This window comes from Oncorhynchus kisutch, linkage group LG28 (assembly GCF_002021735.2).
Source record: "Oncorhynchus kisutch isolate 150728-3 linkage group LG28, Okis_V2, whole genome shotgun sequence".
Taxonomy (NCBI): Eukaryota; Metazoa; Chordata; class Actinopteri; order Salmoniformes; family Salmonidae; genus Oncorhynchus; species Oncorhynchus kisutch.
In genome coordinates, this window is record NC_034201.2 from 6,087,138 (window position 1) to 6,105,024 (window position 17,887).

At 47.0% G+C, this 17,887-nt stretch overlaps 1 protein-coding gene across 6 annotated transcripts in view; it reads left to right on the top strand.

Moving 5' to 3' along the window:
* Positions 1–16,230, top strand: part of LOC109872979 (putative uncharacterized protein DDB_G0290521) — a 32,532-nt gene extending 16,302 nt beyond the window's left edge. For all 6 annotated transcript variants that reach the window (XM_031807889.1, XM_031807883.1, XM_031807884.1 and 3 more), the window contains 4 exons: positions 540–578; positions 677–718; positions 2,715–3,393; positions 14,861–16,230. In XM_031807889.1, coding sequence (XP_031663749.1) covers positions 540–578; positions 677–718; positions 2,715–3,393; positions 14,861–15,087 — 987 coding nt within the window. In that variant the 3' untranslated portion in view covers positions 15,088–16,230. The remainder of the gene's footprint in view (positions 1–539; positions 579–676; positions 719–2,714; positions 3,394–14,860) is intronic.
* The last annotated feature ends 1,657 nt before the right edge of the window (positions 16,231–17,887 follow it).

Consider the following 17,887-nt stretch of genomic DNA (forward strand, 5'->3'; position numbering starts at 1 on the left):
AGTGTGTGCATGTGCCACCCCTGTGTGTTTGTGTAAATCTATATGTAAATTAGGTATTTTAATTGTGTAGGAGGGGGAGTGATTGGGGGGGGGGGGGTTATTATGTGTTATAGTAAACCCTAGATATTTGAACCGAACCATGAAATTGAGAAGCGTGCCTGTATCACAAGTATATATTGTGTGTGTGAGTGGTAGGGCAGGTTACCTCCGTTTTCACGCCATCTTAAAAAGAGGGAGAAGATTTTCAGCGTTGTCATGGCAACCCGTTTGCACATAGCGAGCGCAGGCCCGGGTGGACACTCCATCTTGCCTGTAGAGCATACCAGTGCCCATCCCAGGCACCCATGGGCTGGTACCGCTAACAGAACGTCGGAAATGTTTCAAGAATGGTCCCGAATAAGCACAAGGAAATGAATCTAAATGTAGTGTGCTTACACTATATACATCTGTTGCACGTCCATAGCACGTTCCCGTCGGAGAAAGTCAAGTGCGTTTTAAATCGGTCATACCAACTGACCTGTTTCCTGCTTTTCCAACAGGAGAACACTGAGGAAGTGAGAACATTGCCCCCTCTACAGGTATGGTTATGTACTGCACATATCACTGCTTTGTCCGTCAGCTCAGAAGCTATGAGTTGCCCAGTAGTAAGGCCTGTGTTTGTGTGTTCAACCCACAGGTGTCAGTGGGTGAGCAGCAGCCACCTGCAGCACTGGACAAAGTAAGCATCACATAAACACGTTTGTGAGTTTGGCTTCTGTAAATCTGAGTTTGTCCGTTATGCACATTGAGGACATTTTGTTTATGCTTTGACAAAGGTAGGTATGCAGCGATGTTAAAGATAAACCAGTGTGTTAATAGTAGTTTGATTCAGTAGTTTGATGCCGTATTAATACTGAATCAAACGACTACTATTAATACACCTGTTCTGTTGGTAGTCATTTTTTCAATGCTACGTTCCATTTAACACAGAGTTTAGGTATGTATAACGCTGTGCACGGTTGTAGAGTAAAGAGGTTGGGTTATTCCCTGGGTTGTGGAGGGCGAGCCATTTGATCGTCACTTCCCTGAACAGCGACGATGATGATATCATCAGTGTCATGTAAACAAAGACGGGAAAGCACGGACTTAATCTCCTAGTATTCCTGGCTGGGTATGGGGCTGAGAAGGCAACACGTGTCATTGTCTCAGCGGTGCTAGTAGTGGCAGGTTTCAGCACGAATAGCCATGACACAGACATGGATGGTTCGAATTTCAAAACACTTGCTCAAATATCCTGGCTAAGTGTGGTTTGCATTCCACTAATCCACCCTTCCAAATATGGCTTGAACACGTCTGACTCTTCTGGACACCCACGCCCCTTCACTCACTCACTCACTCACTCACTCTTTCCCTCGTTCCAGGGTGTGGAGGTTAGGCCAGCTGTCCCTTCACTCTCAGCCTCTCTCCAGATCCTCTTTCTCCCTGCTCTCTCTGTTCCAGCTGCTCCTGGCCTGGCCGCCTCACCCCTCATACGTCTCTCTGGGGGAGCAGCTGAACTGTAGCAGCCCTCCAGGATGTATGTCATTGCTCTCTACCACATGCTGCAATGGGACTGGGTTGGGGTTTTGTGTTCTTTTTGTTTGTGTGTGTGTGTGTGCGCATGCAGGCTGTATCACAACCGGCCGTGATTGGGAGTCCCATAGGGCGGCGCACAATTGACCCAGCGCCGTCCGGGTTTGGCCGGTGTCGGCCGTCGTTGTAAATCAGAATTTGTTCTTAAATGACTTGCCTAGTTAAATAAAGGTAAAATAAATGTGTGCGTGTACGAGGAGCGGAATCGCTGGAGCTTGGTTTCTGGTCTCCTCTGGAGCAGATGGTTGATCAGGGTATTAAAACGCCAGAGACAGGGGAGGGTTTCAGTCACAGATGGATGGGATTGTGGGATTGTCTCCTGAGGTTTGCGCAGGGGAGATCTCCTTCCATCTCGTCTCCTACTGCACGCAGCCAAGCCGAACTGCAGGAGAAAACTCTATCACTCCGTTCATGCATCCTTACACAAGACTCCTCCCAAACACACCGCTGCACGTGTCTGCCAACCCATGTCAAAGTCCTAATGCACAGAGATTCTGAAACGGTTTGTTAAAACATAGATTTTTGTTGTTATGTAGAATTCCGGTTGTTAATTGGAACTGTACTAACATCAAAATGGCTATGATCTCCGGCAACGGTATTTGGAGCTGATAGTTGTTTGTGGGGGGGGGGGGGTGAGTTGGTACTGCTGATGCTACAGTGAGGGGTCTTAACGATGGATGCCGAGGTCGCCTTAAACCTGCCCTTAGCTCAGGCCTGGGCAATTCCAGTCCTCGGTGGGACTGATTTTGGTGTCACACTTTCACCCCAATCCCTAGCAAGCACACCTGATTTTAAACTAATTGCATTTTTAACTGAGGATCATGATTCGTTGATTATTGGAGTCAGGTGTGTTAGCTGGGACTGGGGCAAAACTGTGACACCAATCAGGACCTCGAGGACTGGCGTTGCCCAGGCCTGCTTAGCTCATGGTGTCTGCACCCCATGTTTCATTTTATTTTGGGGGATACTTACTGTGTATGGAAGCATGCCATCAAACCTCTCAGTAACCTGAAGGCATTGGATCCAGGTAGAACGGTTGACGAATATGCAAATAAAATGGTATGAATGAATCGGACACTGACTGTTCTTTCCTGTTTCCCCAGCAAGCTGAGTTGAAGCAGGATTTAGAGGTCGATGCTCCAGAGGAGAAACCAGTCCTCTCTTCCTGCAGACCTCACTCAAGAGCTGGCACTGCCAACCCTAGGCTAGATACCGCGCTGTCCCCTGTCCCCAAGAACTTCACCATCACACCATCCCCTGTCCTCAGCTCCACACCATCCCCCGTCCCTACCATCACACCGTCCCCTCTCCCCAGCACCGTAACAGTGTCTCCGGTCCCCGGCATTGTCACACCGTCTCCTGTCCCCCGCAGCAATGCCATCCGAGACGCTCTAGAGAAGAGCGCTGCCAAAGCGCGCGCTTCAGAGAAGACCATCACGCCCTCTCCTGTCCCTAGCTCTGTCAAAACGTCCCCTGTTCCCAGTGTGACACCGTCCCCTTTCCCCAGCTCCACTCCATCCCCTATCCCCAGTGTCTCACCGTCCCCTGTCCCAAGCTCCACTCCGTCTCCTGTCCCTAGCATCTATTCACCGTCCCCTTTCCACAGGACCATCGCTCCATCCCCTGTGGCTAGCAGCACGGCCATAAGAGACGCTCTAGAGAAGAGCACCACCAAACCACACGGTCCGGAGAAGACGACCGTCGTCCCGCTGTCCGTCACAACCAGACTCCACCCAGAGGAGCCGGCTGAGCCCCACCCCCAGGAGACACCCAGCAGCCGAGGTAAGAGAGAAGAGCAGCATGAGAGATTGGGTCCCCTCCATAGAGATGTATAGAGATCTCTGCTTGGAAATGACCTGTTGTAGCATGGACATTGCCATTAAGGGATTCTACCATTTTAAAGTAGTCAAATGGGTGGGGATTTCTATGGGTTGAGAGCGATCAGCCATTGACCAGAGCATTGTCTTCTTCAAATTGGGTTATACGGTTTGTAAATGGCTTTAAGCTATATTATAGTGGCCACAATAAATGAATAACACACAATATTTTGGTTCAGGACTCCAGCAGTGCAGGTGGCGGTAAAATCACCAATATTAGCTTTATACATTTTTCAAACACAGAAGAAGAAGAACATTTTATACAGCACCAATCGCACAGATACAACATTCCAACACTGAGCTAGGGTCAAAGTTGAATGTATTGAGATTGTTGTGAATGGTGGGAGTAACAGATTCGGGCCTGGGAGCATGTAGACACCAGGACCCCCCACAGCACCCACGTGGCAGGGAAGAGATTTGTCTATGTGTATGTGACAAAGATTATCTGACATCGAATCCCTTTTACCTGGTGTGTGTTCATAATGGACAGTTACACCATGGTTCTGCAGTAGGCCCCTATAGTGTTGGTTAGGCTTTCCTAGTGCAGTTAGCGATGGGGATTTATTTGACCAACGTCCTAGCCAAATGCTGCCTCGGCCCACTGGAATCTGTATGAACTGGCAGACTAAAAGCAGGCCAGTGCCTCCCTCTTGGAGGGGGGGGGGGGGGGGGTAGCAGTGTCATGGTCCCACATCTCCTCTGCCTCTCTATTGGCTACTCGCTCTCGGGGTGATCTCTTACTATGTCTGTTTGTCTAACGTTTTCCACAGTCCCTCTTAACGAACATGACTTTTATCAGTGTATGATGATGGATGTCTCTTGTATCGCTGAGCTTCACATATAGTGAGTTATTGGCTTTGCCCTTGTAGTTGATTGCTTTATGGCAGCGTCTCTGTGTCTTGTTGCAATTTGTATTTTACATTTTTTTTGGTCTCCCCTATTCCATAGAATTCCTCAGTATCTTAGCTTGTCTAGCTTTCCCCTACTGTGTAATATTAGGAGTGAGTTTACTATCAGTCTAATTAGCAATGTTTGGACAGCGTTCCTCTGGGTGATCAGGATAGGCTGTTGGTTTTGATCAGCGGCCCACATCCCAGCTCGACAGACAAGTGACCCAGTTCACAAACCAGACACAGACTGAGAGGGAGCTAGACCAGCACCACCCAGTGGACCACCGATCACACTGCAGCCAGTCCTCTAACAGAGTCAGCCGGAACAAAACTGTCTGCCGTCTACCGTCTCCCCCTGCTGGATGTGTGCTAACCTTACAATGAGGTGAAGAACTGTGTTTCTTTGTCCTGGCTGTGGAACCTGTAATTCAACCAGAACATATTCATGGGTTGCATGTTTCCTCACAATATTGAGACATTTCAAGTGAAGATGGCGAAGTCGTATGTCATTTGAATGGGTTACTTATTTTCAGATGTTAAAAAAAAATCTATACATATTTTTTGTATACATGTCCGATCTATCTATCTCTGTCTGTGTGGTTCAAATCACATTTTATTGGTCACATGGATAGCAGATGTTATTGGGAGTGTAACGAAATGCAGTATCCAGTTTATACATGTGAGATATGTAAACATTATTAAAGTGACTAGTGTCCCATTTATTAAAGTGGCCAATGATATCAAGTCTGTAGGTAGGCAGCCGCCTCTCTGTGCTAGTGATGGCTGTGTAACAATCTGATGGCCTTGAGATTGAAAAACCGCTTCTATCTCTCTGTCCCAGCTTTGATGCACCTGTTGTACTGACCTCGCCTTCTGGATGATAGCGGGGTGAACAGGCAGTGGCTCGGGTGGTTGTTGTCCTTGATGATCTTTTTTGCCTTCCTGTGACATTGAGTGTTGTAGGTGTCCTGGAGGGCAAGTAGTTTGCCCCCGGTGATGCGTTGTGCAGAACCCACCACCCTTTGGAGAGGACGGTGCAGTTGCCGTACCAGACAGTGATACAGCCCAACAGGATGCTCTCAATTGTGCACCTGTAAAAGTTAGAGGGTTTTCAGTGACGAGCCACATTTTTGGTTGAAGAGGCACTGTTGTGCCTTTTTCACCACACTGTCTGTGCGCGTGGACCACTTCAGTTTGTCGGTGATATACACTGAGGAACATAACTTTCCACCTTCTCCACTGGATCCCGTCGATGTGGATAGGGGGGTGCGCCCGATCATCTCTTTTGTTTTGCTGACATTGAGTGAGGTTATTTTCCTGACACCACACTCCGAGGGCCCTCACCTATTCCCTGTAGGCTCTCGTCGTTGTTGGTAATCAAGCCTACCACTGTAGTGTCATCTGCAAACTTGATGATTGAGTTGGAGGCGTGCATGGCCACGCAATCGTGGGTGAACAGGAAGTACAGGAGAGGGCTGAGAACACACCCATGTGGGGCGGGGTCTCACGCTTAATGATGAGTTTGGAGGGTACAATGATGTTGAATGCTGAAATTATAGGGCAGTGTGCAGTGTGATGGTGATTGCGTCGTCTGTGGACCTATTGGGGCTGTAAGCAAATTGTAGTGGGTCTAGGGTGTCAGGTAGGGTGGAGGTGATATTATCCTTGACTCGTCTCTCAAAGCACTTCGTGATGACAGAAGTGAGTGCTACAGGGTGAGTCATTAGTATAGTCATTTAGTTCAGTTACCTTAGCTTTCTTGGGAACAGGAACAATGGTGGCCATCTTGAAGCATGTGGGGACAGCAGACTGGGATAGGGATCGATTATGTCCGACACAGCTAGGGATGCCGTCTGGGCCGGTAGCCTTGCGAGGGTTAACACATTTAAATGTTTTACTCACGTCGGCCACGGAGAAGGAGAGCCCACAGTCTTTGGTAGCGGACTGTGTTGGTGGCACTGTATTGTCCTCAAAGCGTGCAAAGAAGTTGTTTTAATTTGTCTGGGAGCAAGATGTCAATGTCCGTGACGGGGCTGGTTTTCTTTATGTCTGTAGATCCTGCCACATACGTCTCATGTTTGAGCCGTTGAATTGCGACTACTTGGTCTCTCTACTGACACTTTGCTTGTTTGATTGCCTAACGGACAAAATAACTACACTGTTTGTATTCGGGCCGTGTTTCCAGTCGCCTTGCCGTGATTAAATGCGATGGTACATGCTTTCAGTTTTGCTTGAATGCTGCCATCAATCCATGGTTTCTGGTTAGGGAAGTTTTTTTTTTTTTACCCCTTTTTCTCCCCAATTTCGTGGTATCCAATTGTTTTTAGTAGATACTATCTTGTCTCATCGCTACAACTCCCGTACGGGCTCGGGAGAGACGAAGGTTGAAAGTCATGTGTCCTCCGATACACAACCCAACCAAGCTGCACTGCTTCTTAACACAGCGCGCATCCAACCCGGAAGCCAGCCGCACCAATGTGTCGGAGGAAACACCGTGCACCTGGCAACCTTGGTTAGCGCGCACTGCGCCCGGCCAACCACAGGAGTCGCTGGTGCACGATGAGACAAGTATATCCCTACCGGCCAAGCCCTCCCTAACCCGGACGACGCTAGGGCAATTGTGCGTCGCCCCACGGACCTCCCGGTCGCGGCCGGTTACGACAGAGCCTGGGCGCGAACCCAGAGTCTCTGATGGCACAGCTGGCGCTGCAGTACAGCACCCCTCAACCACTGCGCCACCCGGGAGGCCGTTAGGGAAGGTTTTAATAGTCACAGTTGGTACAACATCTCCTTATACACTTCCTTATAAACTCGCTCACCGAGTCAGCGTATACGTCAATGTTATTGTCTGAAGCTATCTCAGACCACTTGATCGAAGCAATCTTGAAGCGTGGAATCCAATTGGTCAGACCAGAGTTAGATAGACCTAAGAACGGGCGCTTGCTGTTTTAGTTCCTTCCTATTGGAGGGGAGCAACAAAATGTAGCCATGGTCAGATTTGCCAAAAGGAGGGCGGGGGAGGGCCCTGTATGCATTCCGGAAGTTAGAGTAGCAATGGTCGAGCATGTTACTCGCTCGTGTACTGTAATCGATATTTAGCTAGCCTTGTTCTCAGATTAGCTTTGTTACAATCCCCAGCTACAATAAATGCAGCCTCAGGATATATGGTTTCCAGTTTATGTAAAGTCCAGTGAAGGTCCTTGATGGCCGTCTTGGTATCCACTTGAGGGGGGATATACACGGGTACGACGATAACCAAGGAGAGTTCTCCTGGGAGATAATATTGTCGGCATTTGATTGTGAGGAATTCTAGGTCAGGTGAACAAAAGGATTCGAGTTCTTGTATGTTGTTACAATTACACAATGAGTCGTTAATCTTGAAACGTACACCCCCGCCCTTCTTCTTACCAAAGAGATGTTTGTTCCTGTCAGTGCGATGTACTGAATCCCGTTTGGCTGTACGGACTCCGACGGGATGTGTCCAGCTAGCTATGTTTCTGTGAAACAGAGTATGCTACAATCCCGGATATCTCTTTGGAAAGCAAATCTTACCCTAATTTCGTTGACTTTGTTAACTAGGGACTGGACATTAGCGAGGTAATATACTCTGAAGCGGCGGGTGTTGTGCATGCATCAGAAGACCGCTCCAGCACCCTCTCCTCCAATGGTGTTGTTTTGGGTCGGCCTCTGGAATCAGTTCAAATGCCCTGGGAGGTGCAGACAAAGGATCCGCTTTGGGAAAGTCGTATTCCTGGTCGTAGTGCTGGTTGTGCTGGTAAGTTGACGTCTCTCTGATATCCAATAGTTCTTCCCGGCTGTATGTAATAACACTTAAGGTTTTCTGGGCTAACAATGTAAGAAATAATACTTTAAAAAACAAAATACTGCACAGTTTCCTAAGGACTAGAAGCAAAGCTGCCATCTCTATCGGCGCCATCTTTTTAGTGTGTGTGTGGGTATAATATATATATATATATATATACATACACACACTACCGTTCAAAAGTTTGGGGTCACTTAGAAATGTCCTTGTTTTTGAAAGAAAAGCACATTTGTTGTCCAATAAAATAACATCAAATTTATCAGAAATACAGTGTAGACATTGTTGATGTTGTAAATGACTATTGTAGCTGGAAATGTCTGATATTTAAATTTTTTTATTTATTTATTTATTTATATATATATATATATTGTTTTTTAAATGGAATATCTACATAGGCGTACAGAGGCCCATTATCAGCAACCATCATTCCTGTGTTCCAATGGCACGTTGTGTTAAATAATCGAAGTCTATCATTTTAAAATGCTAATTGATCATTAGAAAACCCTTTTATGTTAGCACAGTTGACAACTGTTGAGCTGATTTTAAAGAATCAATAAAACTGGCCTTTAGACTAGTTGAGTATCTGGAGCATCAGCATTTGTGGGTTTGATTACAGGCTCAAAATGGATAGGAACAAAGAGCTTTCTTCTGAAACTCGTCAGTCTATTCTTGTTCTGAGAAATGAAGGCTATTCCATGCGAGAAATTGCCAAGAAACTGAAGATCTCGTACAACGCTATGTACTACTCCCTTGACAGAACAGCTCAAATTGGCTCTAACCAGAATAGAAAGAGGAGTGGGAGGCCCCGGTGCCTCTCACTCTGACTTTCTGATCAATTTGATGTTATTTTAATGGACAAAGAATGTGCTTTTCTTTCAAAAACAAGGACATTTCTAAGTGACCCCAAACTTTTGAACAGTTGTGTGTGTGTGTGTGTGTGTGTATATATATATATATATATGTGTGTGTCTTCACTATTATTCTACAATGTAGAAAAGAGTAAAAATCAATAAAAACCCTTGAATGAGTAGGTGTGTCCAAACTATATATATAGATATATAGATATAGATATATATATAGATATATATATATAAATAGATATATAGATATAGTTTGGACACACCTACTCATTCAAGGGTTTTTATTGATTTTTACTCTTTTCTACATTGTAGAATAATAATGAAGACATCGAAACTATGAAATAACTCACATGGAATCATGTAGTAACCAAAACAGTGTTAAGAGACCGCCATGCTTGAGTGTGTACGTGTTGTTCTTGTAGGTACCCATATTTTATGTATGAGAAAGTCTAGCGGTGTTTACACACAGTTTGAGGGAGTTTGTTCATGTTTTATACTACAGGTTTTATTTGGGGGTTTAATGTGTTTGTGTGAGTATATAAGATATGAGTGTGTTAATGTGTATATTGACCTATGTCCATGCATGTTAATGCATGTTGGTGTGTGTGTGTGTGTGTGCACCCCAAGGGTGGTGGGGTTGGGGTAGAGAGTAGGTGATAGTGTGCGTGTGAGTATGTGTGCATGCGAGTGTATCAGTCTCCTGCAGCTGCTGGCTCGCTGAGTGTGTGTGTGCCTCGCTCTCTCCCTCGGCTTGCCTTTCCTCTCCTCACCTTCAGAGAGAAGGACACACATTCCAGCGCTGCTTCCCGACTCTGGCCCGGGGCGACGCTCGGCCGGAGCTGATAAGTGACAGGGCCCCCAGCCTCCACACAGCGCCGTGCCTGCCCCCCGCCCCCTCCTCCTCCCCCTCCCAACCCTGACCCTCCCGCGGCCTGGCTCACTGCACAGACGTGCCGCTCCGGAATTCTGCCCTCTGCCCCACTTCTGCCCCCCCCCTCTCTGTGCCAGAGAGGAGGGGGTAATTTAAAGAGCTAGACTTGCTTTTATTTTGGTGCTGGTGGGTGACACTCTCCCCCACTGCATGTATGGGACTGGGACTGGGGCTGGGACTGGGGCTGGGACTGGGACTGGGCCGAGGTGTGAAGAGCGGGAGCCACCTCAAAGGTCCGTCTGAAGACACAGACAGACAGCCACTGTATCATATTGACCAGTGACTTGGAGCAGAAGGAAATTCATGTAACTGTGATCAGGTGTTGCCAAGGTTTCCTACAAACGGCTGCACAGTTAGGTAACCCGCGGAGCAGACTGCTTTTTTTCTCCCCCGCTCCATTTGTGTTGACAGAGCTGAGAGTCTATCGGCTTGATGTTTGGCTTTTTGGTTTCTGGTGGAACGTTCTGCGTGGGTTTGGGCCGTTCTTTGCTAAGACAGGTTAGGTTGGCGTCTAGTTTCTAGAGGTATCATCTTCCTCAGAGGGATAAAAAAAAATATATACATTTAAGAAAAAGCATAATTCTTCTTACTATTCCCTCACCGTGCCCACGTGTAATGGTTAGGAATACGTTGCACGCTAGCGTTCTCAAACGCATGCAAGTGCAGGCACACACATACTCCTTGTGTTTAGCATTCCTATCAGAACCAACACCGAAACCCAAGCACCAAAAAGCCTCCGACCACGCGTGCTTGTGACTCTGTGCTTGTGTGTATGCGTGCCTGCATGCGTGTCCAACCTCGATTGCTGGATCCTATCCAGGGTTTCCGTGGTGACCACACAACACAGCGAGACAATCAGAGGCAGGCCCACGCAGTGCGGCGAGAGGACATTAACACAGGAACCGCGGGTCAGGGGGCAGAGGAAGGGAGGGGGGAGAGGAAGGTGGTGGGAGGGGAAAAAGGGAGAGGATGGTTGAGGCAGGGGGGCAGAGCTACAGGGAAAGGGGGGAGGGAGAGAGGGAGAAAAACAACAAAAGAAAAGTAAAACCTTTAAAGATAGTTTGGGCCTGTCTCTTTCATGCCTCACCGCTATCAAGTGTTTGCTTTAAAGCTTCTTTGACCATAGAACTGACTGCCTCTCCTGGGCTGCACACACACACCCTCTACACTAAACACAGGACCTCAGTGTCTGAATCGAATGTGATGCGGTTAGTCAGAGATGGGTGCATGCGTGACTGAGTCGGTGGGCAGGAGGGTGTGTGTGTGTGTGTGTATAGTTGGTATCAGAAGTGTTCACTCCCCTTTGATTTTGTTTCTCACATTTTGCTGCGTTACAAAGTGGGATTGAAATGGATTTCATTTACATTTTTATCACTGATCTACACAAAATACTCCATAATGGGAAGAATTATACACGTTTTCCAAATGAATCAAAAAATGAAATAAGTGAAATATAGTCATTGCATACAGTAAGTATTTACCCCTTTTTGTTTAGGCCTAAATCCGTTCAGGAGTTGACTTCAAAATCACATAAGTTACATGAATTCCCTCTGTGTGAAATAATAATAGGGGTTGACATAATTTCTTTGACTACCTCTTCCTCTGCCCCCCCCATGCATACAACATATGTAAGGTCCCTCAGTCAAGTATTGCAGTTTAAGCACAGATTTAGCTACAAGGACCAGGGGGCTTTTTAAAAGCCTCGTAAAAGAAGGGCTGTTATTGGTAGCAATAGCAAATCAGATTTTGTATATGTCTTTTAGCATGGTTAATAACGATGCTGTGGATGATGTACAGTTGTGGCCAAAGGTTTTGAGAATGACACAAATATTAATTTCCACAAAGTTTGCTGCTTCAGTGTCTTTAGATATTTTTGTCAGATGTTACTATGGAATACTGAAGTATAATTACAAGCATTTCATAAGCTTTTATTGACAATTACATGAAGTTGATGCAAAGAGTCAATATTTGCAGTGTTGACCCTTCTTTTTCAAGACCATTGCAATCCGCCCTGACATGCTGTCATTTAATTTCTGGGCCACATCCTGACTGATGGCAGCTCATTCTTGCATAATCAATGCTTGGAGTTTGTCAGAATTTGTGGGGTTTTGTTTGTCCACCCGCCTCTTGAGGATTTGACCACAAGTTCTCAATTGGATTAAGGCCTGGGGAGTTTCCTGGTCATGGACCCAAAATATCAATGTTTTGTTCCCCGAGCCACTTAGTTATCACTTTTGCCTTATGGCAAGGCGCTCCATCATGCTGGAAAAGGCATTGTTTGTCACCAAACTGTTCCTGGATGGTTGGGAGAAGTTGCTCTCGGAGGATGTGTTGGTACCATTCTTTATTCATGGCTGTGTTCTTAGGCAAAATTGTGAGTGAGCCCACTCCCTTGAATGAGAAACAACCCCACACATGAATGGCCTCAGGATGCTTTACTGTTGGCATGACACAGGACGGATGGTAGCTCTCCCATTGTCTTCTCCGGACAAACTTTTTTCCGGATGCCCCAAACAATCGGAAAGGGGATTCATCAGAGAAAATGACTTTACCCCAGTCCTCAGCAGTCCAATCCCTGTCTGTACCTTTTGCAGAATATCAGTCTGTCCCTGATGTTTATCCTGGAGAGAAGTGGCTTCTTTGCTGCCCTTCTTGACACCAGGCCATCCTCCAAAAGTCTTCACCTCACTGTGCGTGCCGATGCACTCACACCTGCCTGCTGACATTTCTGAGCAAGCTCTGTACTGGTGGTGCCCCGTTCCCGCAGCTGAATCAACTTTAGGAGACGGCTCTGGCGCTTGCTGGACTTTCTTGGGCGCCCTGAAGCCTTCTTCACAACAGTTAAACCACTCTCCTTGAAGTTCTTGATGATCCGATAAATGGTTGATTTAGGTGCAATCTTACTGGCAGCAATATCCTTGCCTGTGAAGCCCTTTTTGTGCAAAGCAATGATGACGGCATGTTTCACCTTGCAGGTAACCATGGTTGACAGAGGAAGAACAATGATTCCAAGCACCACCCTCCTCCTTTTTGATGCTTCCAGTCTGTTATTTGAACTCGATCAGCATGACAGAGTGATCTCCAGCCTTGTCCTCGTCAACACTCACACCTGTGTTAACGAGAGAATCACTGACATGTCAGCTGGTCCTTTTGTGGCAGGGCTGAAATGCAGTGGAAATGTTTTGAGGGGGATTCAGTTCATTTGCATGGCAAAGAGGGACTTTGCAATTAATTGCAATTCATCTGATCACTCTTCATAATATTCTGGAGTACATGCAAATTGCCATCATACAAACTGATGCAGCAGACTTTGTGAAAATTTATATTTGTGTCATTCTCAACTTTTTGCCACGACTGTGTTAAACCACCCAGACACAACAAAGATAAAGTTGTCCTTCTGAACTGAGCTGCAGGACAGGAAGGAAACTGCTCAAGGATGTCACCATGAGGCCATTAGTGATTTTTTTTTTAAACAGCTACAGAATTCAATGAAAGAACTGAAGATGCATCAACATTGTAGTGACCCACAATAATTACCTAAATGACAGAGTGAAAAGAATAATAAAAAATATACAGAATAAAAATATTCCAAACATTCAGTAAAAAAGAAAGACAATAGAATACACTTTTTGGCCTAAGTGCAAAGCCTTATGTTTGGGGCAAATCCAAATCCACACATGACTGAATGAATGCCTCCTTATTTTCAAGCATGGTGGTGGCTGCATCATGTTATAAGTATGCTTGACAGCGGCAAAGACGGGAGTATTTCAGGATAAAAAAGAAACGGGTTGGAGCTAAGCACAGGCATAATCCTAGCGGAAAACCTGGTTCAGTCTGCTTTCCATCAGACACTGGGAGATTTAATTCACCTTTCAGCAGGACAATAGCCTACAACACAAGGCCAATTTGCTTACCATTTAAGATAGTGAAAGTTCCTGAGTGGCCAAGTGACCGTTTTGACTTAATTGTCCTTGGAAATCTATGGCAGGATTTGAAAATTGCTGTCTCGCCATGATCCTCAACACCTTGAAAGAACTTGGCGTGCAAAGCTCTTAAACTAACCCAAGAAGACTCACAGCTGTAATCGCTGCCAAAGGTGTTTCCGACATGTATTGACTCGGGGTACTTATCTAATCAAACTATATTAGTGTTTAATAAATCATGAATCAAAAAATTCTTCCACTTTCTTATTACAGAGTATTTTGTGTAGGTCGTTGAGAGAAAATGACCATTTAAATCAATTTTAATCCCACTTTAAGATGATAAAAAGTTAAGATCCAAGGTTATGTGTGTTTTTTAAGTGTGCGTGTGTGCTCACACATCTGTGTCCCCCCCCCCGGGGACGGCGCTTAAAAATACTCGGCTCCTCAAGCCTTTTGGTGTCTGAACAGCGTCTGTCTGCTCTCCGCCTCCCCTGTCCCCGTGGCCCTCCTCCGCTCCCGTCCCTCAATTATACCCCCTCCCAAACGTCGTGCCTCTCTGTCTCACACACACACACACACACACACACACACCAACTACACCCAGCTGTGTCCCTGCTCCTCTTCATATGAAGATGACCTCCAGTCTGGCCTACTACAGCCCAGGACGGAAGAGTCCTGGAGGGTAGAGGAAGAAGGCTAGGGCGAGCAGGAGAAAGGGGGGGGGGGAAACGCAGAAATAGGAGAGGAGATGGGATCAGGGAGAATGTTCCGTGATGCCGGTAGGCTCACAGACCTCTTTTTTTCTTATTTATTATTAGCATTCCCAGTTACGGGGACGCGCGACAACCGACCAAGACATCGTAACCAATGTGAGCTTCAGCTCCGTTCGCTGATGCAAGGCACCTCTAACCATTCATCTAATGTCTGCCTCTGTCTCTCTCCCAGATATCCGCGTGATGGCAGCCTATCGCAGGGCCATGTCTGAGGATGTGGTGTCAGAGGGGGGCGGAGACACCTGTTCACGGAGTGGTCGGGTGGCTCAGCTGATGAAGAACTTCAGCGTGAAGAGCCCCACGCCCCCTGCACAGATCCCTCCTCCCCGCGGCAGCAAACCCCCCATCCCCACCAAACCCAACCACCTGCACCTGGTTGCCAGCCCCTCACTCAGGTAATCCACAGGGCCACCCGCTGTCCCCCACCACACCCCACCCAGGCCCCACTGAACACTGCTGGGCACCCAGCCTGAGTGTCTCAGCAACTGGGGACAAGGACGCAAGGAGGCAGGCCCCAAGGCTCTCAGGAACACAGCCAAACCTTTTGATTCCATTGAAGCAATGAGAATAGAGCTGTTGCCATTTTTACCTGTGCCATGTTTTAATAGTTCGTTTTATTTAGTATTTTAAATTGTACAGTACTGTAAATTCTCTCTGTGGGGAAAGGTGAACCAAAAGCGTTGATTGTAGAACAGCGTCTTCCTTTGTTTCCTACTTATGCCTCTTTTAATATTCAATGTATTATTGACCGTATCACACCATGTATTCTTCACCTGTCGATATACTTTTTTACATTTTATTTTTAAAATCTTGTTATGTACAAATACCACTTTTATTGTTACATTTGGCGCACAGTACGGTCACAAAGCTTTGTGCAATGTTGTCAATGTTATCAAGGTCTTAAACCTGTTCTTGAGATTACAACAAATCACGACAAATGTCAACTTAAAATGACGCTTTCGTGGTTGAGAGCTGTTCCGTGTGCTGACAAATGACAGAGCCACATTGATCATACCCGCCTGTCATGACCAAGGAGATGGATAAGAGTACAGTATGGCTGGACGGGTGAAGCCGGATGAGTGAGGGGAGGGGCTTCCTCCTTCGTCTACGGCGCTCCTCACCGGGAGTAGCACCGTCAGCTTGTATACTGTCACATCTCCCCCGACTGCCACCTGGACCGAAAAAAGCACCTTGCGCTATCTACCTGAGATTGACCAATGACAGTGCCAAAACGCCTCTGCTCTGTGTCCCAGTGGACCGAACACTGGCAAGCCACACGGTCGGGGGCCAAATAATACTTGTTAGCTGTGGTTAAGCTGTCTGTAATTTTTCTCAATCTCATTTTTGATTGGTTGCACTTTGTTTTTGTTTTTTTGAAAACTTTTTTACTATGTTAATTCGGAGAGCGAGAGTGATGATCTCTGTGTCTGTGTGTATCGATTGTGTGTTGTCCCACACAAGGTGTGTGTTGATCTATGTGTGTGATGTCAGGCCTGTGTGGCGCAACCACAGTGGAACAATAAAATCGTTTGACCCCTCCAAGCGCTAGTGATGTGAATTTTCCAAGAGGCAAGGCGGTGTGTGTGTGTGTGCGTGTGTGTGTGTGCACATGCCTTCTGCATGATTCTCTTTACCCACTTTATATACAGGATTTCTTTTGCGGCACAGAAATGTACACCCGGTAAACTTTGGTTCCTTTTAGATTCCATGAGTGAAATTCAGAGTGAAAGTGGAGGAGGAGGGGGGGGGGGGGGGGGGGACTCCCTATAGGCTTCCCTTCCCAGGTCCCTATTTGGGTAGTTAATATAAAACATCAATTCCCTCATTTAACCTCTCTTGGCTGCCCCCTGCTTGCCAGTCAAAGCAACGCATTATACCTCTGAGGAGATGCAGTGCCAGCCCACGTGGAAAAGAGGGAGTGTGTGTGCGAGAGAGAGTTATTTCACTTTTTTTGTTTATCCATTTCACTTGCTTTGGCAATGTAAACATATGATTCCCATGCCAATAAAGCCCATTGAATTGAGTGAGTGAAGCAGTTCTGGTCAGCCCCAATACACAGTCTGACAGGCTATGGATACATTTCAGATGACACGACAGAAGCCATTTAGCACCCTGTTGATCATAACTTTCAAGTCAGTTTCCCGAAAACCACAAACAATCCTATTTATTTAACATTGTATTCAACAAAGTCACATTCGTGCATGAGTTTTTTTTAAATAATTGACCACAGTTTTACAGGAAACGTAAACAAACAATGGCGTGTAACCTCGGGGTAGTAAACATGCCCTCTTCTGATCCACATGTGTTTGATTAGAGTCATACAGACAGAGTGGAGGTAGTTCTATTGTTTGGGAGGACGAGGAGGAGTGGTGTTGATTTTGACGAGGTGGCAGCAGGAGGGCCCTGTGATGTCACGGAGGGTTTTATCGCAACGCAGTCGGGGGGGGGGTGAGACGCTTTGGAAGTCAACACATCAGCATTGTGGAGGATTTTCACACATCCCACCACACAGACACACGCTCGCACACCAAAACACACTCGTGCTTACACGGACACTCGCACTGAAACGCACTCTCAACCCACACGAGCACTCGTACTGACACACAGCTGTGCGTGCAGACACACACACACACAGAGAGAGAAACACAGTGATACATGAGACTGTGAGACAGCGCCTCGCAAGAGCTCTCTCCCTGTGAGCCCAACAATGGCTACGACTGTTCTCTGACGCACAGAGACGTCGCTGAGCAGTTTCCAGGCGAGTGCTGGAGGCCCTTGGTAACCCCCCCCCCCCCCCACACACACACACAAACTACTCCCCCTCCAAAGAGCCTGGCCACCGGCACCATTGGGGCCCTCTGATGAGAGATAAAAAGGGGCCGTTGTTGTTGCGGAGCAGGGGAGATGGACGCCTCTGTTTTTCTCCTTCTCTCTGCCTCTATCTCCCGACGCCCACGGACGGGGAAGTAAGGAAATAAAGCCAAGCAGAGCCGAGGAAGAAAAGCACTGCGTTATGAGGCGTTCCACTGGCCCCCCCACCACTTCTCTCTCCCTCCACCAGCCCCATCCCCAGCCCCCCAGCCTGGAGGAGTGGAGCAGAGAGGGAGAGGGGGGGGGGGGGGCAAGGCCATGTGATACGGAGAGCATGCGGGCACGGCTTCACCCCCAGGCAGAGCGAGCGGGGGCCTGCTGTGTCTCT